The following is an 18,610-nucleotide window of genomic DNA, read 5'->3' as shown; positions in this document are numbered from 1 at the left end:
CAAATCAGATTTAAAATGAATTATGTTTATTCTAAGATTCAAATTTGAATTAATTCTAAAACAATTGTGAAACCATACGGTGAACGCTGAACGCTGGTGCGGTGCGGCGACACGTGCGAGTAGCACCGGCGACAACGGAGCGGTGACACAATAGCATGGTGCGAGTGAGCTGGAAGGTTCCTGCCCGCACGATGGAGAGAGAGAGCAGGTTGAGTGTAGCATTTGTGCTTGGGTGAGTGTCCGATCGTGAGTTGACAGGGAGCACATTTTCTCAGCAGCACGCAGTGACACGTGGCACATTTCTGGCCAATGAATCTGCCCAGCTTTCGTATTATAGAGATAGCTCGCAATACCTAATACTAAGAAAATCTTAGAGATAAATATGCCTTGTTCTTTTGTAAAACTACTTTGTTACTCCACACTTTATTTTTTTTGGAGAATTACGTTCTTATTATTTGAAAATCGTAACACAGCGAGTGGAGCGAGAATTTTTGTTTACCGTTTTATTTACGAAAGCTAAGTTTGCTTAGGGGACATTTTTTTTATAAAAAAAATGATAGTACTAGCAACCATCACTTCATGTGGCTATTGTAGAAGGGGGTGGTGGTTGGTTGCTGCCTTGCACTTTGCAGGCAGCGTCGGCAGCCATCGATAACGAACAACGCAGCCACAAAAGACGAAGTTCCCGTGTACGCTCTCGGGGTGCACCCAGCCCGCACGATTCCCGCCATCCCCACCCCCCACTCCCGCCAACCCGAACCCTCACGCCGACCTCACCCCACCCCAGTCACTGACATCCAGGCCCCACATGACCACGGCCCCACCTGTAATCTACGTGCGCCTTCCCCCCTCGCGTCGGCTGGTCCCGCCGCGGCGACCACTTTACAGTGGCGCAACCGCCACGCGTCGCGTCCCCATTGGCCCGCTCCCTCCACCCACCCACTCTTTATTCCCACCTCCCCCCCCCCCTCTCTCTCTCTCGCTTTCCCCTCCCACGCGCGACGCAATCGCCGCCGAGGAATTGCGAGCTAGGGTTTTCGAGGCGGCGGCGGAGGGGGGCCCCCATGGCCTCGCCGGCGGCGGAGGGGGAGGCGGAGGGGGAGGGGGCGATGGCGGTGAGCGCCGGGTTCGCGGAGCTGGAGCGGCAGCAGCAGCTGCTGGCGAGCTGCACGAGGCTGTACAGGCAGCTGGAGGAGCACTTCTCGTCGCTGGAGCGCGGGCTGGCGGCGCGGTCGGACTCGCTCAGGCACAAGCGGCGCGCGGCGGAGGCGCGGGCGTCGCGGGGCATGGAGGCGCTCCGGCGCCGGGAGGAGTCCATCGAGGGGTCGGTCTCCCGCGCGCTCGAGCGCCTGGAGGACGGGCTCGCCGCCGCGGCCGCCGCTGAAGCGGCGGCGCCGCCCGAGGAGGCGGCCGGGGTCGCCGAGAGCCTGAGGGCGCTGTGCGCCAGGATGGACTCCGCGGGGTTCTTCGGGTTCGTGGTCGCGCGGCGGAAGGAGGTGGACGCGCTGCGGGTGGAGATGCCCCCCGCGCTCAAGCGCTGCGTGGATCCGGCCAAGTTCGTCATGGACGCCGTCGCCGACGTGTTCCCGGTGGACCGCCGCGAGGTGAAGAACCCCACCGACCTGGCCTGGGCGTGCGTGCTCATCCTGGAGGCGGCGGTGCCGGCGCTGGCCGACCCGGACCCGGAGATTGGGGCGGCCAGGCCACTGGTGCCGCGGGCGGCGCGTGAGCGCGCGCGCGAGATGGCGAGGGAGTGGAAGGAGGCGGCGGAGCGCAAGGGTGGAGTGGAGTGGACCAAGCCGCCGGACGCCCACGCCTTCCTGCAGCACGTGGCGACCTTCGCCGTGGCGGAGAGGGAGGACCGGGGGCTTTACCGCAGGATCGTGGTCAGCTTCTCCTGGCGCCGACAAATGCCGCGCCTCGCGCTCACCCTCGGCCTTGAAGAAGACATGGCTGGTATATGCTCTCTTCTTGCTTGTCCCTAATTGTGTTCTTGTTCGTTGCGATTTAGGACATTCTTGTTGCTACTTGCTACCCCATACTTCTTTAGAGGTTGTGCGTGCCAAATGCAGAAATAGTGGATTTGCATAATTACTTTATAGGTTGCAAAGTGTAGAATTTGCGTAAATTGGCCTAGATCTAACATTGGGTTGCTACTAGAAATCCAATGGTTGGAATGTAACTGTAGACAAGGGTAAGTAGTATAACAGTAGGAGTAGGTAAAAGGATTTGTAAGATGAAAAATATCTGCCTTTTGGTGCTAATGAGTGCTAAACTGCCCATTACGGTGTAATGTATGGCCGCACTATCATTAGGATGGAGTATGTTTTTGGTGTAAACCATTTCTTTAGCTGGGATGGCTGGTCACTGTCATAGCCATGTGCTAGAAAGGTTGTATAGTGTTTGTCAAGTGGCTAAGGATAACCGTGTCTACTGTCCAGATCGCCATCATTCTTAGTGGAGCTTGTCTATTAGCTATTGCTTTAAAACTTTAGATGTCGTCAGGTTCTTGTGTCTACAGTCCTGTTTCCTTGGAGTGAAAGGCAAATTCTGTTCTGCAGTATCTTTAACATCACGCTGCTGGACTTTTCCAGCCACACATCTTCCTGCAGCGCCAGGAAATGCTTAACAGCCTTTTCTTATTTCAATGCCTATCACATTGTATTTATTTTCCATGCTACAAAAAACAATGATGTTCAGAATATCTGCTTACCCGTATCTAATTAGTTCTGTGTTATTTTTATCATTGCTCCCAAATTCACGGTGTCCTTAGTTTTGGGCATTTTTGTCCTTGTGGCCTTGTGGATAGCTTTTAACATACATACCTAATGCTTCTGTATGTAGTATGTACTGTTTTCCATTTCGTTGGTCAAATGCTGGAGTATTTCTTGATGATGAGTAATAAATCATGATCAAGTTCAGACTTGACTAGATGAGTGATTACATTTTTTTTCCCAGATATTGTTGGGGAACTAATTGCTAAGGGACAGCAGCTTGATGCTGTGAATTTTGCATATGAGGCTGGTCTTCAGGAGAAGTTCCCCCCAGTTCCTCTCTTGAAGTCCTACCTGGAGGATGCAAAGAAGACATCATACACTGTTTCAGATAATTCAAGCACTAGCAGTGGCCAATCTGGGGTACGTCCATTATCAATCGTACACTTTCTTTTTGAACCTAACAATTGCAATCATATCTCATATTTCCTATGTAATACACTGTTCATTTGGTTCGATGGATATAATCTGATGTTAATTACCTTGGCAGAGCAATGCAAACAAGAAAGAGCAATCTGCGCTGAGGGCTGTTATAAAGTGCATTGAGGACCGCAAACTGGAAACTGAGTATCCACTGGAGGATCTTCAGAGGCAGCTTGAAGAATTGGAGAAGGCCAAGACTAAGAAAAAAGCAACTTCAAGTGCGTCCAGTGGCGGTAGCAGTGGCCCTGCCACCAAGCGCATCAGGGCAAGCAATGGAGGCCCGATGCCTCCTGCGAGGGCAGGTCATCTCACTAACAATGCTTGTGTGTCTTCTACCCCAGCTGCCACCACCTTTGTCCGCTCCCCCTCTCACACATCATACGCCACAGCCTCCCCAAATCCTTATGATAGGCCAGTTGGTCATGGCCTCTACTATAACCAAAGCCCACCAATGATCAGGGAGCCATACGTCTACCCAGCCAAGGAGGTAACCAATTTTGCCCCAGGTCTGCCATACTCTTCCCCTCCCATGAGCTATCCCCACGCCTACGGTGGATACAGCAATGGAATGGGAGCTTACAACAATGGAATGGCACCTGCCTTCCACCAGGCTTACTACCGGTAGGATCAGTCAGGAAAGTCGCTGATGAATGACATGACAATAACTGATGATTCGACGACAACTCAATCCGCACAATGGCTCTATTTTGTAGTGACTGACTACAAACGGTAGGTTGGGTATTTCATCTTATCTGCACTTACTAAGTTACCACTACTACTAGATGCACTCTGCATTGTGTTAGGTTATCTCATGCCTAGAATCACTACTTTGTACTACTAAGGAACCTGGATGTAAATTATGTATGCTATCATTCAGACTGTACTACTGCATTATGTAATTCTGTTCAGAAACAATGAAAAATCGCCCCCCACCCCCCCCCCCCCCGCCCCCAAAAAAAAATAAATCATGTAATTCGCCAGCACTTGATGGACCACTTAATCAAAAGACAATTCTCAGTTTAGCTATACCGTGTTGTGTTGATTTGTGATCTTTTAGTGCATTTTGTACTTGAGATTGATGGTGTTTGGTGCACACATTTAAGGTTTCTGTTACTTAGCTGTAGTGCAGCTGGAGCTGGTTTGGTAGGGGCACCCAAGGTTAGTGAGTGATCATGCTACCTCATGCTCATCCATAATGGTGTGGGGTATATGGTCACATGGCTCGTGTCCGGAGACATGCGTGCGTGTGCTCACCTGGGTTTGATGCAAGCCATGTGTTGATAAATAGCTCTTGTACTTTGTTTTTGTTCACCGTTTTTGCTAGCCATGTGTTGTTAAAAGCTACTGTACTTCGTTTTGATCACCGTTTTTGCTAGTGAAATATGCTTTTGTTAACAGTTTTGAGTAAAGCATCGTCAGTGTGGCTTGACGAAGTTGTACTAGAGTGAGTTTTTTCAAGTAGTAGTTCAGTCTTGATGGGTCGCACCGGTTTACAGTTTTTATTGTTTTTCGGACTTCTTGTTGATGAGCATAATAACAGCATGTTTTTAGTGAATATATTTCTTATAATACAGCGAGTCTAAATTGCTTATTATTTCTTGATAAGTTGCATCAGCGCAATTTTCCTGTAGGTTTTCATACCTTACAGTTCATGAGCATATAGAACAAAATGTTATTATTTTCCCTGGAGAATCGGGCTTTTGTGTGTGTGTGGATTATGGCGCAATGTCAAGTCTTCTGTCCATTTGTGCCTGTTCACATCACGTCCAGAATACGAAAGACCACAAATATCTTTACTACTGAGAAGTTAGCCAAGGGTAAACTAAGATTCTCTCAGCATCTGCAGTGACTAAGAAAATAGAACCCATCACTTTCTTCTCAGAAGAGGACATATTTACACTTACGGAGTCTCTAGTTTATAATACAAATGAGAGAAATATCAATATTGTTTAGGGCCATAGGGAAAAGGAAGTAAAGATAACCAGACATTGTCTCGCTTTCGCTTCGTAGAGAAAGTGTCAAGGGGAAAAGGAAAAGGGGAGAGATCCTAGACCTTCATATCTGTTCAGAAAAGTTGAAAATGTCACAATCTCACCATCTTTATAAATATTTCTGCAGTTGCGCAAAAGAATGGACAGGAATGAAGAAGTAAAGATGAAGAAAAGAAAATCTGTTGCAACCCATTTACAGGGCCGACAGTTCATGGACAAAAGAGAGATCATGAAATGGAAGAATAGTTCTGAGCCAACTGGCTTTAGCTGCCACTGCCATCCTAGTTAAAACTTCAAAGAATGGTACACAACAGATGCAGACTATTCATACTCCCCGTACAAATTAAAATTCAAGAAAATGATCGTTCAAGGAACCTAGCACTTCAGCATCAACATTTGCATAGTAACCCACTGAGTCACCAACATAATACTTGAAATTGCTTAACTTGCAGTTGTCATGGTAATATGGAGAAAAGGTGAAAAACATGACTCATCCGACAGCAATATTAAGCTTGCAAGTTGGCACCCATCCAACCTCAAATTTTAGAGGGAAAGAATCAAAGTATCACATTCTGCCCATAGTCTTTCAGGTAACACCCCACTAGAAGTTAGCTACTTTGACAAGCAAATAGAGCATCTTGTGAAAGCAAAAGATAAGATGAAAAGGGTCTGAATATATCGGAACAAACCTAAAATAAAGTTGGACAACAAAATCTAGGATTATATATACCCAGCAAGTGATAGGGTAAACTCTATTAGTCTAGAGGATGCAATTATTGTGCTTTTTTATGAAACACAAGCATGTTCCTGCTGTGATATATTTAGATTAAACCGGATGTGAACTTTGAAGAGATTGATTGATAGGTATCAACAATCCAAAATAAACAATACATCCAAAACAAGATTGTGACTGGCCTAAGATATAGACAAATGACGAAAACGAAAAAGGTTGATTGAATCAAACCATGACCTCTTAACTGCCAAATGCAACGCAATTTTAATTGATTTAACACAATAGATGGACACACTAACTGAACATGGCAGGCAGCTACAGTTAAGACACTGAAAGCATCGATACATCTCAAACAACATGAGATCGAGAACATGCTCACTTCCAACTTCCAGTATCCACAACCATTGACCTGTCATCTCTCATCAGACCTTTGAGCTAGAAGATCGCTGATTTTCGATCAGACAACATCAACATAATCAGATATAACCACTCACATTTAACCCAGCTGGCTGAACTACAATAGATGCTGGTATTCTACTTCATGCTTAATCTACGAACTAACCATCCCAACTATTACTACATACATAGCATCATACTGGATCTAATTTTTGTTTTCGCCGTTGACTCCAACTCAGACAAGATTAGCAAGATGAATGGCGTGATTTGATCAGATGTGGGCATGCAGCTAGAGAGAATTCAGAGCAAATAGTGATTCATATACATTATTGTTACTCTTACTGCCAAGTTATTACCATAGCAACATTAAAAAGAGGCGAGGTGAGCAAAATAGTGGAGTTACTGACGGATGCTTCAGTATACTATACAAGCAGCAGGACGCTCCCGACGCCGGCGCCTCCAAGCACGGAGGCGGCTCCGTCGCCGCGGCCGGCGTCGTCAGGGGAGGCGGCGCCCTTGGGGACGGTGACGACGAGCTCGCCGTCGGCGTAGGTGGCGGTGGCCATGGCGGGGAGCGTGCAGGGAGGGAGGCGGAAGCGCCACCGGTCGAGCTCGAACGCGGCGGCGCAGTCGTCGTCTCCGGCGCCGCCGAGCCCAGCGGAGAGGTCCCGCACGACGACCTTGGTGACCCCCGGGTGGATCTCGACGGCGTGGGCGGTGGCCCCCGAGGGGGTGAACCCGTCCGCGGCGGCCACGAAGCGGAGCGCCGCGGCGTCCTCCTCCACGGCCACGTCGGCGTCGGCCGCGAAGGGGAGCTCCAACACCTTGGCGAAGATGTGCGGGAGCCGCCGCAGCTTCTTCCCCCCGGCGGCCGCCGCCGCTGCCCCGCAGCGCTGCACCGCGATGGTGCGCTTCCGCGGCGCCGGGTGCACCCTCATGCCGGGCTGGGCGCGGAAGGCTCGAAACCCTAACCGAAGAAGGGGCAGAGGAGAGCGGGAGATCGGAGTCCGCGGGGGGTGGGGGAGGGGGTGGTAGCTTTGAAATTCGCGCTGCGGATTCGGAGGTGCGTGGTTGGGGGAAAAACGAGGGAGGAAGACGATCGACCAAAGCAGTGGTGCTCGTGTTGTGGTGGGATTCTGTTTATTTCTCGTTTTTATTCGGTTAATTTTCGGTCTTATCGTGTTGATAACATCATAAGTAGTAGTAGTAGTATAGGAATTTTTTATTTTTTAAACAATTTTCATAAACAATTTTATCACTAAAACTCGGAAAAAAATATTTTCACCGTATAAATCTTTTGGCCACGTCAGTGTTGGTGGCGTGGCAAGATAATACTGCCACGCAGAGAATTTAGCATGGCAGGCTTGCCACGCCATTGTCGCCGGCGTGACAGCATTGTCTTGCCATGCCAGCGAGAATGACGTGGCAATCATGTCACACCAAGTACTCTGCGTGGTAGCGTTATCTTGTCACGTTAATATGGGTGGCGTGGCCTAAATGTTTATACGGAAAAATATTTTTCTCCAAGGTTTAGTAATAAAATTATTTATTAAAAAAGTTTAAAAAAATAAAAAAACTAATAGTATAGGTAGTATAAACCAAATTGTAATATTAGCTTGAATCTATTCCGATAATTCTGGTTGTTTTGAATAATGACATGTATTTGAAATCTATCTCTTGGCTGTGGTTTCTTATTAAAGTATATATAAAAAATAAATGTTTGCTTTTATTAAAATAATTTTTACGACTTGTTTATACGTGTGGTTCTTGTTTTTTAAAAAACATTATTAATAGTTAAAATTTAAATGCTTGACCATGCCTTTTATCCGAAATGACAGAGAGAATTACAGAATTGGAGTACTTATTATAAGTCAAATGTTGAGGGTCTTTGATTTGTCCGAGGAAGGAGAAAATGAATGACCAAAAGATTGTCTATTTTTCTAGTAATTATGAAAAAAAACCATGTTTTAGAAAGATTGGATGACGAAACTTTTGGACGGAACGTGTTTTATAAGGGTTTGAAAAGTGTGCACGTGAAAAATCTGAAATCCATAATTAGATTATAATACAACCTAAGATTAACAGAAGGGTTAATAAGGTTGGACAGTTGGCGATCCCTTTTAGAATTTTGGGTTGGGGATTTTTTGTTCACACCCTAGGAAATTTGTTGATATGCACACGTATTTTGCATAATTTCACACCGCAAGGGTGGTAAGCAAGCAATTTCTGATTTGAAGTTTGGACAATTTCACGGAAATTATAACTATTACGTAAACACATGGAAACACCATTCTTGTTCACGGCTGTTTTCTCCCCTGATTTTTTTCTACAAATATCCACTGTAAATCGTACAATACGGTTCAAGGAATTGATGTGAGCCTTTACCTCTTGTTGCTGACTTATTAGATATGCGAGAATTTCACGGCAAACTATCAAAGTGACGCATGAACCCAAGTCATGTGGTTCTTTTCAACATGGAATTATAGTACTAGGCCGGGTGATTCCATGGATCACATAAAGCAGATTGATTCTGCATATTTTTCAAACTGCTAAAATATATTTTTTGTGCAAAAAGTTTTTATATAAAAAATGTTTTTTAAAAAATCATATTAATATATTTTTAAGTTTTTTATAGCTAATAATTTATGATTTATAGTAATTCACCGCTACGTTTTTCATACGGGTTACTTCACCCTCTACCGAACACGGCCTACGGGGTGATTTCTAAGACCGTGGGTGATTTTTTGGCTTTCGTAGAAAAACTCAAAATATATATTTGTTAATAAAAAAATAATTTATAGATAAAACTTTTATATACGTGTTATTAATGATTGAAAGCAAAGACGGAAGAATAAACTATAATGGAAATACCCCAAAATAAACTTAAATTTAAGATTAAAAATTCAAATTTTGTCTTATAATTATATATAAAAAAGATGATGTTGCTAGTTGCTGAGCAATTGAGCCATGACTAATAAGCTATATAAAAAAATAAGAGACCATAAAATATATTTCAAAACTTTTACACTTTTAGTGCTTTTAAAAGCCTCATGTTGAAAAATATACTAATAAAAAACTCAAAATCAAAGCTAACATGTTTAGAAATGTAAACTTTGAATGTATCTAATAATAAGGCAACAAGGAAATAACGGGAGACTTGTATAATGGTACTATAAAATGAATATAGACTTTTGAACATCAACTAAATTCACATATATAATAATGAATATAGACATACTCCCTCTGTCCATAAATAAGGCAAACTTCCGGTTTTCGTTTCCGGTTTTCGTGTCAAACGTTTGACCATTCGTCTTATTTAAAAAAATTTAAGAAATTGAGGAAAAATAGTCACACGTAAAATATTATTCATGATTTATCATTAAAAAGCAAAATATATTAATCACAATTTTTTAATAAGACGAAGAGCTAAACACGGTGGTAAAAGTAAAAGATTGAGTATTTTTGGTCGAAGGGAGTATATACGCCACCCATTGATATATAGATGAATATGTTTATAACCAAAATATATTATAATATGAAATTGATGGAGAAGCTTGATTGTACATGCAATCTCGGTCGAAATTTAAATTGTTGATATACTCTTCAGAATTAAAGAGAGAGAGACATTAAAATGTGGTGGACAATCGAAAATAAAAGAGAAGAAAAGGGAGGAAGAGAAAGAAGCGACGATGCCGAGGGAGGCCCTAGACAGGTTAGGATAAGAAAGAGCGCGCACGTGACGTGTGCCACCGTTTGTCCTGTCCGCATCCTCGTGGGCCCACATGTCACCCTCTGCGTGAGTGGTGGGCCCCACTGGCGTGGATCCCACATCGCAGTCATGACCGGCATGGAAATTCTGATCGCGATGAGAAATGGACATTTGGTAAGTTTAAAACTTGGTTTCGCCACAATGCCTGAAAACGCATTCCTTTAAAATGTCGTCCCGGAGCAAATGCTTACGACTATTTTACCATTTTTCTCCCTTTATTCAATTTCTCAAATTTTTTTTGCCTCTTTTACCATTTTTCTCCCTTTATTCAATTTCTCAAATTTTTTTTGCCTCTTTCACCCGATGGGATAACCAAATTACCCCTGGCTCGGTCCGTTGAAAGCAGTTGGTCCGACCGAGCCAGATGAAGAGGAGAAGAAGAAGGGGATCGCTCACAGGTGTTCTTCCTCAGCGGCGGCAGCGGCGCCATCGCCATCGCCTTCATCCTGCGTGTGCTCGTCAGCTCAGGGCGGACGGAGGTAGCTCGCCGTGCAGGTGACGGCGTGGAGCCCGACCGCATCGGCCTCATCTTCGGCGGCCGCATGCTCAAGGACGATCCACCTCGTCGCTCCAGCAGGCTAAGAACTATCTCCACCCTCGCCGCCCCCGATCGCGGCAAGGCCATCGCCGCCCAGGCTGCCACAGCCAGGGGTAATTTGGTCAGCCCATCAGGTGAAAGAGACAAAAAATTGAGAAATTGAATAAAAGGAGAAAAATGGCAAAATAGCGTAAGCATTCGCTCCGGGATGACATTTTAAAGGAATGCGTTTACAGAATGACACTGTGGCGAAACCGCGTTTTGAACGTGGCTAAATATCCATTTTCTCGACCGTGATTGGCTACTGTTCAAAACTGGTTTAACTCCCTCCGGTCAAAAATTACTGCTCCATTTGTTGCTCGTAAAATAGGAGTATTTGTAGAATTTATCATAATATAAGCATTTATGTGTTAATTTTTATGATTCCAATTATTTTATTAATTTTATAGTCAATCGGGTTTTAGGAAAGGAATACTAAACAATTCAAAATTTAAAGACTATACCAAAGTGATTACAAGATAATCTCTTGACCCTATGTTAGTATTTACTAAATAACCTAAACCTTTTGTATTTTTGTGTAGCTGTAAACATTTTTAGGAACGCTCGACTTTTGTAAACAAACTTATATGAATAAACAACTTAACCATCCTTAAAATATTAAACCAATTCCTTGTAAAAATTTTATAAAATTTGAATTTTATGTGATTACACATTATTTTGTACTCCCTAAGTCACATATTATAAGATTACTGAGTTTGTCTAAATATATCTCTTGTATATATGTCTAGATTTATTAGCACGTAAATAAATCTAAGCAAGTACAGAAAGTCTTATAATATGGAACAGAGAGAATAAGAAATATTTAAAAAATTGTGGGGTGATTGGTTTTTTCATGAAAAAAGTCAAATGCCATATTTACAAACAAAAAATAAATTGTAAATAATTTTTTTATATGTATTTTTAACGATCTAAAAGCCAAATCTGAAAAGTAAATTCGGTGAAAAAAAGACAGAATCACTCTAAATTTAAGGTTAAAATTTAAACTTTAGAATATAAACACATGCATAAGCGATAGAGGTGCTGAGTCCTGCTCATCGACATGGCAAACCATACCATTAAAGAAGGTAGACAAACTCCAAAACACATTTTTCAACAGCCGGTGATTACTACTAGCTGGAGCATGATAATTATCAATTATACAGGTTGAATAATTGATATCATTTTATCACTGCTTAGCCAAGTCATCACTCATCAGCATGTAAACACCTTGGTAATTGAAAACCATATCCTGTCCAAATGCGATAGGCTTGACTCGTCACTTGTCACCATCAAGGTTCCGTATGGCCGCAACCATTTAATAATCAATGCAAACAAAATAGTAGTACAACCAGTGCAACAGCAACTGTAATCAAATCCATAATTTCGCTCATGATGATAATTTATACTGGTTGAGAGTTCTAGGAACATATGCAGTGGCAACGATCAAGAACAGGGGAGCAGAAAAGGCTGTATCAGATCCAAAAAATGGGATCAGAATACCATCTCCAGCATCTAAAATCAGGAAAACCACAAAATAATGCATCTAGTAGTTGACCCCACATATGCAACGAAAGCAATAAGTCGGTCAGAATCCGTCATGTGCCGGAATAATCCAACCATGCTGATTAGATGAGCACTTAAAAATGTGGGCAAACCGAACACTGGGATGCTGACATTATGGCATATGTGATATGTCTGCATGGTGCCATGTAGGATTAAATATCTAGTAGCAGATAAACTGGTGCAAGAACATGATGTAGAGGTGATGGTGACAGAAATCTGAATGCTAACAAGCAAATCACACCATTTCTCCATTCGTCGTCGCCTATAGAACTAATGCAAATGAAATGCTCTGTCAGCAAGCCTTTTAACTTGGGCTCTTACCACGTCGGATTTCATGCATGATTCATCAATTGATTAAACCAAAGTTTAAGGTGACGAGAAAGTCTGGATGATTTTTTTTTCTTTTGGGGGGTGGGTTGGGGGGGGGGGGTTCACTTTTTGTAAGGGAATCCATAGTAATTCAAACTGTATAAGATTGTCAAAGCAAAAAAATAACGACTATGAACTTTTAGGATTGTACATCCCCATCTTTTCTTTTCGCTTATGCTTGTGTTTACAAGAAAAACTTTAAATTTTTAACTTCAAATTTGGCGTTGATTGACCGAAGTTTCCACCATTGGCTTTTAGATCGCCAAGAATAGGTAAATAAAAGTTTTATTAGCAAATTATTTTTCATTTATAAATATGTTGTTTCAATTTTTCCACGAAAATGCTAAACAATCACCCCCCAAGTCATGAACTCATGATGCAAGTCAACCGATGCCAGTTCGTTGGAAGTGCAGATAAAGTAGAGACACAACATATATAGAAAGGGAAAATGTCATGAAGCTTTTAGGTTAACAGTTCGTAATGGTAAACATAAAATTATCTTGTATTCAGTTGACAATAAATTGGAGCCTCATTTCATGCTAACCTCAGAACAGAGGTCAAAGGAATTACAGTTTCAAAAGAACCGTGTTGTCACCAAGGCAAAAACTAGTCAGTGAAGTTGTAATACATGCTACATTTCTATTGTCTTTGTACCTCTTTCCATACATGTGCTTGGGAATCCTTATTGTTTTGGGCCCAACGGAATGCATCTCTTTCACTTGCTAAAAGGATATTAGCAAAGTCTGATATTGTATCACAATTTCACACGACTTCTCGCGGGATATAATATTGAATTTTTTTGGCATAGTACATTCGCATTCTTAAGGAATTGATAGTTTAACTACAATTGCTAACCCTCATCTATTTTTCATGGGGTTAAATCAGCAACATAAAGTGTACAAAAGTTACAACACTTGCTCAGTACACATGGACACGTTGTAAATTAGATTTTGCTATACGTGCTAAACGATAAAATTGAAATGGAGAAACATATGATGTACCTGTATCTTTAGCATTGGAGCTCATTCTCTGATAATCTTGAATCATGGTACCAGGCTACTAGTGCACAAGTTAATGGTCAGACTTAAAAAAGTTTGACCTGATTGACAGATTCATTCAACTCCAAGACGATGGACTGTATCTTGGGACATGGAGGAGGCGGCCACGACGAGCGCGAACGCCACGAGCGCCCTCGTCGTCTGCGCGGTGGACGAGACGCCGACGGCGAGAGCTAGAACATGAAGAGAAATCCTCAAGTCAATTATGTTTTGTTTCTCCCTGATCTGCATTACCTGATTCCTCTGGAAGGAGACCTAGAAGAGGCAGAGGCAGGAGCGCGCTGAGATTGCAGATGACAATCAAGAGAGGTAGATTCTTAAAGCTGTCCTTAGTGACTCCAAAAAGCTGAGTTAGACCAGCACCAACTAGACCACCACTAACACTTCCAGCATTAGAGATGGACATCAAAGTGGCAAACAGAGTTGCTTCCATTCCTGGTGGACACAATTTAGCTGCTAACACCAAAACTGGCATAAATGAAGCCTACAAAACAATTCAGATGACTTAAGATACATACAGGGACAGAGAATGAGGGCAAGACAACATATTAAAGCATAGGTTTAAAGCGAGACATGTTGATATCTAAACAATCTCATTGGTTAGGGTACGTTGGCACATGAGAATGCCCTTCTCAGAAGTGGCTATTATACTCCTCTCTTGAACCACAATAATGAGCTGAGTGTATAATCAATAATTAATAATATAAACACCCTGGTAATTTGCAGAAAAACCATCTCTGTTGATCATCGACCAGTCAGGTTCAGTTCCAGGCACAAGAAAGGAGGTGCTGGCTTAATCTCACTATGCCAGCGGCCCAGCAGTAAAACAAATAATCAACTGGATGCATTTATGCAACAAAGAAACAAACATTTTCATGCACCACAGTTATACAGCATAAAACAGTTTACCAGCAATCAGCAGGCTTCATACCTGACTTAGGACCGTAATGATTAACGAATCCCCAATAGAGAACCATTCATCACTGATTCCAAACTGTCGATTAAGCCCAGTAACAAGAAGAACCTGAAGATATACACCAGTCCATTAAAAAAAACAATACTAACAGAAGCAGCACTGCAATAAATAAAACCCAAAAGCACCTGTGTCATTCCAAGGGCTGAACCTATGATAGTTGTCACCAGGAAGATTTTCCTTAGAGGGACCGCTTTTAGAAAATAGTTATAAAGTCCAACACCAAGCAACGAAGCAATAGATGTAACAAGCTTTACACGCCCTAGAAATTCTGGCGTGAACCCGAGCTTATTCGTGCTGAATAATATCAATATGATGTGAAAAGTCAATCATTTTAAGTAAGCATCACACATAGAAACAGCTAATCATGCACAAATTATTCATGATGAGTAGCAAATATGCTAGAGCCAACAGGATTAAAAATGCTGTTCCTATCCAGTGGCACCAAGATCTGATAAAGGTGCTAAATGAAAATAACAAAATTTGACCTCATAAAACATATATCTTCAAACTGTAAATTACACTAGTCTTTGTACTAGAGATGAATGTAATACAACCACTTCAGTGATATGTATGAGAAGTATGCTACAAATTAATTTAGCAAGGATCATCACTCACTTGCTGCACAAAAATATCTTTATTTTTTTTAAAAAAATTGACATCCTGTGCGTGTAATACCCTATTGACAAAATAAATTGCTCCAATAAAGATTAGGTGGATTAACCATCCAATAACTTTTGCAATTAGACCTATATCCTAGGACTTGAGAGCTTTACTTACTGAATTTACAACCAACTCCAGATCATTGGTAAAAAGGACTAAAAGTGCTTCACAAACAAGACATCACCATGGAGGGCTACTATTGTAGTGAGTTCGATACTTACATGAAAAAAAACATGGCTGAATCAGATTTAGGTGTTGCTTGCCAGAGGAATATAAACATGGTAGGCAAGAAAATGTTAGGTTGCTTTACTGAACTCCAAAGCTGCCTGACATGCTGCTTAGAGGTCTCAACAAATCCTGAACCAGAGTGGGACATAGCACGTTCCCCTGAAGATAGACGGTGTTCATTGACAAGAACTGCAACAGCAGATGTCAGCAGGGGTAAAAAAGCTGTAACACCAAAGACAAACCTGCGTTTACAGGAATATTTCATCAGTGAACTGCACTTAAAAACAGGATGAGCTGCAATAGATTCAGTGATGCTGTTGCACAAACCTTACTCCATAGGTATCCACGAGCGAGCCGCTGAAATATGCACTCACTATTCCTCCAAATGCTGAGGATCCCCAACATAGTGACTGGAGAGATCCAGATGTACTCTGTGATTCACCACGAGCTCTCTCAACAACCATAGAATCTACCACCTGCAGTGTTTTCACTAGTGTCATTGAGATAGATGTACAAAGGCCTTGGCCAAACATATGATGAAAATGATGTGGAAATTATTTAGTAAGAGCTGGTAGTACTCTCAGTGCATGATCGGTTAGGATATATGTAATCAATGCAAATCCTGTTAGGGCATTTGACAAGTATGAAGAATATAGAAAATGTACTGTCAAAATACAACTGGAGATATACATTTTATAAGTAATAGCACACCGTGTCTTCTTGCATGAAACAACACATTTACATTAGTTACGTAGGTGCAGTGCTAGTGTATTACACACAATCATTAGAAGATAAACTACCAATAGATGGGATTCAACACACACTACCACAAAAGAGAAAAAATCATGATAACCTAAAAAAACAGCCAATTGGTCTCCATCTTGTAACTATAAACAATCATATAAAGTTTCAGTAAAATAAGAAAAATGAAGCCTTTTTCTAATAATTGGTTTTACTGCTGTGGATAGTGCGTAGTGACTTCTTGTGGTTTGTTGCCTGTAGCATGACATAATTGGCCACTTAAAAGATACATTTTGGTTAAAAGGGTTCTCGGCACCTATGAAGTACAGATATACAAGTGGCTACTATCAATAGCTTCACAGGTGCAGTTGTAACATTTGGGAAGATAGATTCATGTGCAGAGAAATTCGTACTTGAGGCATATATTTCTTAATATGAACACATACACCTTGTGGTATATTTAGTTGGAAGCCGTTGCAACACATGTACGTGATGCTATGCTAGCAATTGAAATATATAGCCTTCAATATATTTTTTCAGGACCACAAAAATAAATGGCTCGTAGAATATTCAATTTAAACTTACAACGTCTGAGAAGGCAACAGAAAGTGATCCCAGCAGAATAGAGAATGCTGCACCATATTTACTATCCACCACAGTAGCCATCAAACTCCATGAAAGAGCACCAAGGAATCCTGACAGAATAAGGTATGACCTTCGTCGATATCCAAAGAGTGGGATGGAATCACTGAAAGGAAAATAGCAGCAGAATTCTGGTTTCACCACTGTCTATATACAGCAGAAAGAAATGTAGGCAGGAGCTTTTGTGAGACCTGATAAAGCCATACAGAGGCTTGATCAACCATGGTAAGGATGAGAAACCAGATATAACTGCAGTCTACATAGGAGAAACCATATTAATCACTTACCAAGACCTATCTAGGCATCGACTTACTATGTGAATGGGACAAGATCAAATCAATAAAACACAGAACCACAGAGATAGTATTTAGAGCGGTACACAAACCTCGGCAGGATCAAGATGAAGATCATCTTTTAAGTAAAAGTTGACAGCAAGTCGAGCAAGGCCTAAAACCCCTTGCACAAAATACACGGTTGCAACTGCCAGATTATCAGGGGACAGATCCACCCCAGAGACTGTGAAGTATCTTGACCCAGACTTGCTCTTGCGGACATCATCTGTATTGGACAGCTTTTTTTGCCACTCATCAAAGTATCTGTCACCTGTATCAACTTTACTTGAGCCCACCTGATATCTAGGAATGAATCCTGCAATAGGTAACATGAATCCATGATAGTAATGAGTACTTTGAGATAATATGGACTGAGAAAAAAAAATATAGGAAGATCAAATGCAAAAGGATATTCCTTAACAAAGTTTATATGCTGACAAAAATAAGGGTCATCCTGGAATGTGGGCTACAACGTATATACTTCTGTCTTTTCCGATAGACAACTTTTCTTTGGCTCCCGGTAATACAAAATTTACTTTCAAGCAACTCCCTGCCATAGGCTATATTCTAGTTGTATCCATTGTTATTTGTTATACATTAAGAGTGGAAGAATCGTGACCGTGATGCATAAGCAAGGGTCCACGAGCTCTAATCCACACACATTGCAGGCTTGCGGCTGCAGGCAGCATCCGCACTGCAGAAACCGACGACCACGCAGACCATAATGTAACCCTAACGTCTCCATAGCGCATTGCTCCCCGTAACTGGCCAATTACGCGGCCCCGAACCCGGCGGGAGAGGAGGAGAATCCCGAGCTCACCCGAGCGGTGGTGGTCGGAGGAGGCGTCCCCGCGGCCGTCGAGCTCGAGCGGGCGGCGTGGGGCCGCGGCGGCCTCCTCGTCGTAGGGTTCGCGGCCGGCCGAGCCACCGGAGGAGGCCATGCCTGCCGGAGCGGAGGGGCGCCGTCTCCGGCGGAGGTGGAGGTGATTTGGGGATCGAGGCGAGGCGGAGCTGGATTTCGGGAGCAGTGAAACGGCCACACCTACACGCGGCACGAGCGAGACATCTCTCTCTGCGTGGTGGGCCCCACCTGCCATTTTCTCTCCTGCTTTGTGGGGTTGGTCATCTGCTTTGTGCTCCTCTCCTCTGAGCATGCGGGCCCACATGTAAGACCAGCCGGGGAAAAAAGATCTTCGAATGCATCCGTTGCCTTGGTTCATACGACGTAATGAATCTAAATATAAGCAAAATATCTCATAATATAAAATTGATGGACCAGTAATTTCATGAGAAATTTTACATGATTTTTATGCAAACCACTCCCTCTAGTTTTTAATACTACCTCCGTCTATAAGCAACATAAGATATTTTTGATATG

The 18,610-nt window shown here is 42.7% G+C and overlaps 3 protein-coding genes across 5 annotated transcripts; 1 reads left to right on the top strand and 2 right to left on the bottom strand.

Annotated features, from left to right (window-relative positions):
• The first annotated feature begins 984 nt into the window (after positions 1-984).
• On the top strand, positions 985-4,223 carry LOC102700637 (FRIGIDA-like protein 4a). Its single transcript, XM_006658256.2, has 3 exons — positions 985-1,956; positions 2,959-3,137; positions 3,265-4,223. The coding sequence occupies exons 1-3, from the start codon at positions 1,065-1,067 to the stop codon at positions 3,820-3,822; spliced, it is 1,629 nt and encodes a 542-aa protein (XP_006658319.2). The 5' UTR covers positions 985-1,064; the 3' UTR covers positions 3,823-4,223.
• Positions 4,224-5,017: 794 nt separating this feature from the next.
• On the bottom strand, positions 5,018-7,456 carry LOC102700357. Its single transcript, XM_040526516.1, has 2 exons — positions 6,725-7,456; positions 5,018-5,258 (listed from the first exon to the last, which is right to left on the bottom strand). Exon 1 carries the CDS (start codon positions 7,253-7,255, stop codon positions 6,740-6,742), a length of 516 nt encoding a protein of 171 aa, XP_040382450.1. The 5' UTR covers positions 7,256-7,456; the 3' UTR covers positions 5,018-5,258; positions 6,725-6,739.
• Positions 7,457-10,228: 2,772 nt separating this feature from the next.
• Positions 10,229-18,322, bottom strand: LOC102700076 (folate-biopterin transporter 1, chloroplastic-like). 3 transcript variants are annotated; one of them, XR_005812211.1, is made up of 10 exons: positions 18,053-18,322; positions 17,286-17,548; positions 17,092-17,156; positions 16,844-17,006; positions 15,845-15,993; positions 15,511-15,759; positions 14,755-14,923; positions 14,585-14,677; positions 13,597-14,137; positions 10,229-10,722 (listed from the first exon to the last, which is right to left on the bottom strand). XR_005812211.1 is itself a non-coding variant. In XM_006658254.3 (9 exons), the coding sequence occupies exons 1-9, from the start codon at positions 18,171-18,173 to the stop codon at positions 13,853-13,855; spliced, it is 1,557 nt and encodes a 518-aa protein (XP_006658317.1). In that variant the 5' UTR covers positions 18,174-18,322; the 3' UTR covers positions 12,975-13,852. The 3 variants fall into 3 exon arrangements, 1 of the variants encoding a protein (XP_006658317.1); XR_005812212.1 differs by lacking the exon at positions 10,229-10,722 and adding an exon at positions 11,913-12,130; XM_006658254.3 differs by lacking the exon at positions 10,229-10,722 and having other exon boundaries at positions 12,975-14,137.
• Between the last annotated feature and the right edge of the window lie 288 nt (positions 18,323-18,610).

Source organism: Oryza brachyantha, chromosome 7 (assembly GCF_000231095.2).
Source record: "Oryza brachyantha chromosome 7, ObraRS2, whole genome shotgun sequence".
Classification (NCBI taxonomy): domain Eukaryota; kingdom Viridiplantae; phylum Streptophyta; class Magnoliopsida; order Poales; family Poaceae; genus Oryza; species Oryza brachyantha.
The sequence above is the reverse complement of the archived record's forward strand: the minus strand, read 5'-3'. Positions and strand labels throughout refer to the sequence as shown.

Bases quoted from the DNA above. Each gene is read 5' to 3' on its own strand.
- LOC102700076 (XM_006658254.3), bottom strand. From the start codon at position 18,173: ATGGCCTCCTCCGGTGGCTCGGCCGGCCGCGAACCCTACGACGAGGAG. The intron at 15,994-16,843 runs GTAAGTTTAAAT...AAAACACTGCAG, and splicing joins CTGTTGCCTTCTCAGACGTT to GTGGTAGATTCTATGGTTGT. The intron at 15,760-15,844 runs GTTTGTGCAACA...CTGTAAACGCAG, and splicing joins GTGGATACCTATGGAGTAAG to GTTTGTCTTTGGTGTTACAG.
- LOC102700357 (XM_040526516.1), bottom strand. From the start codon at position 7,255: ATGAGGGTGCACCCGGCGCCGCGGAAGCGCACCATCGCGGTGCAGCGC.
- LOC102700637 (XM_006658256.2), top strand. From the start codon at position 1,065: ATGGCCTCGCCGGCGGCGGAGGGGGAGGCGGAGGGGGAGGGGGCGATG. The intron at 1,957-2,958 runs GTATATGCTCTC...TTTTTTTCCCAG, and splicing joins CCTTGAAGAAGACATGGCTG to ATATTGTTGGGGAACTAATT. The intron at 3,138-3,264 runs GTACGTCCATTA...TTACCTTGGCAG, and splicing joins CTAGCAGTGGCCAATCTGGG to AGCAATGCAAACAAGAAAGA.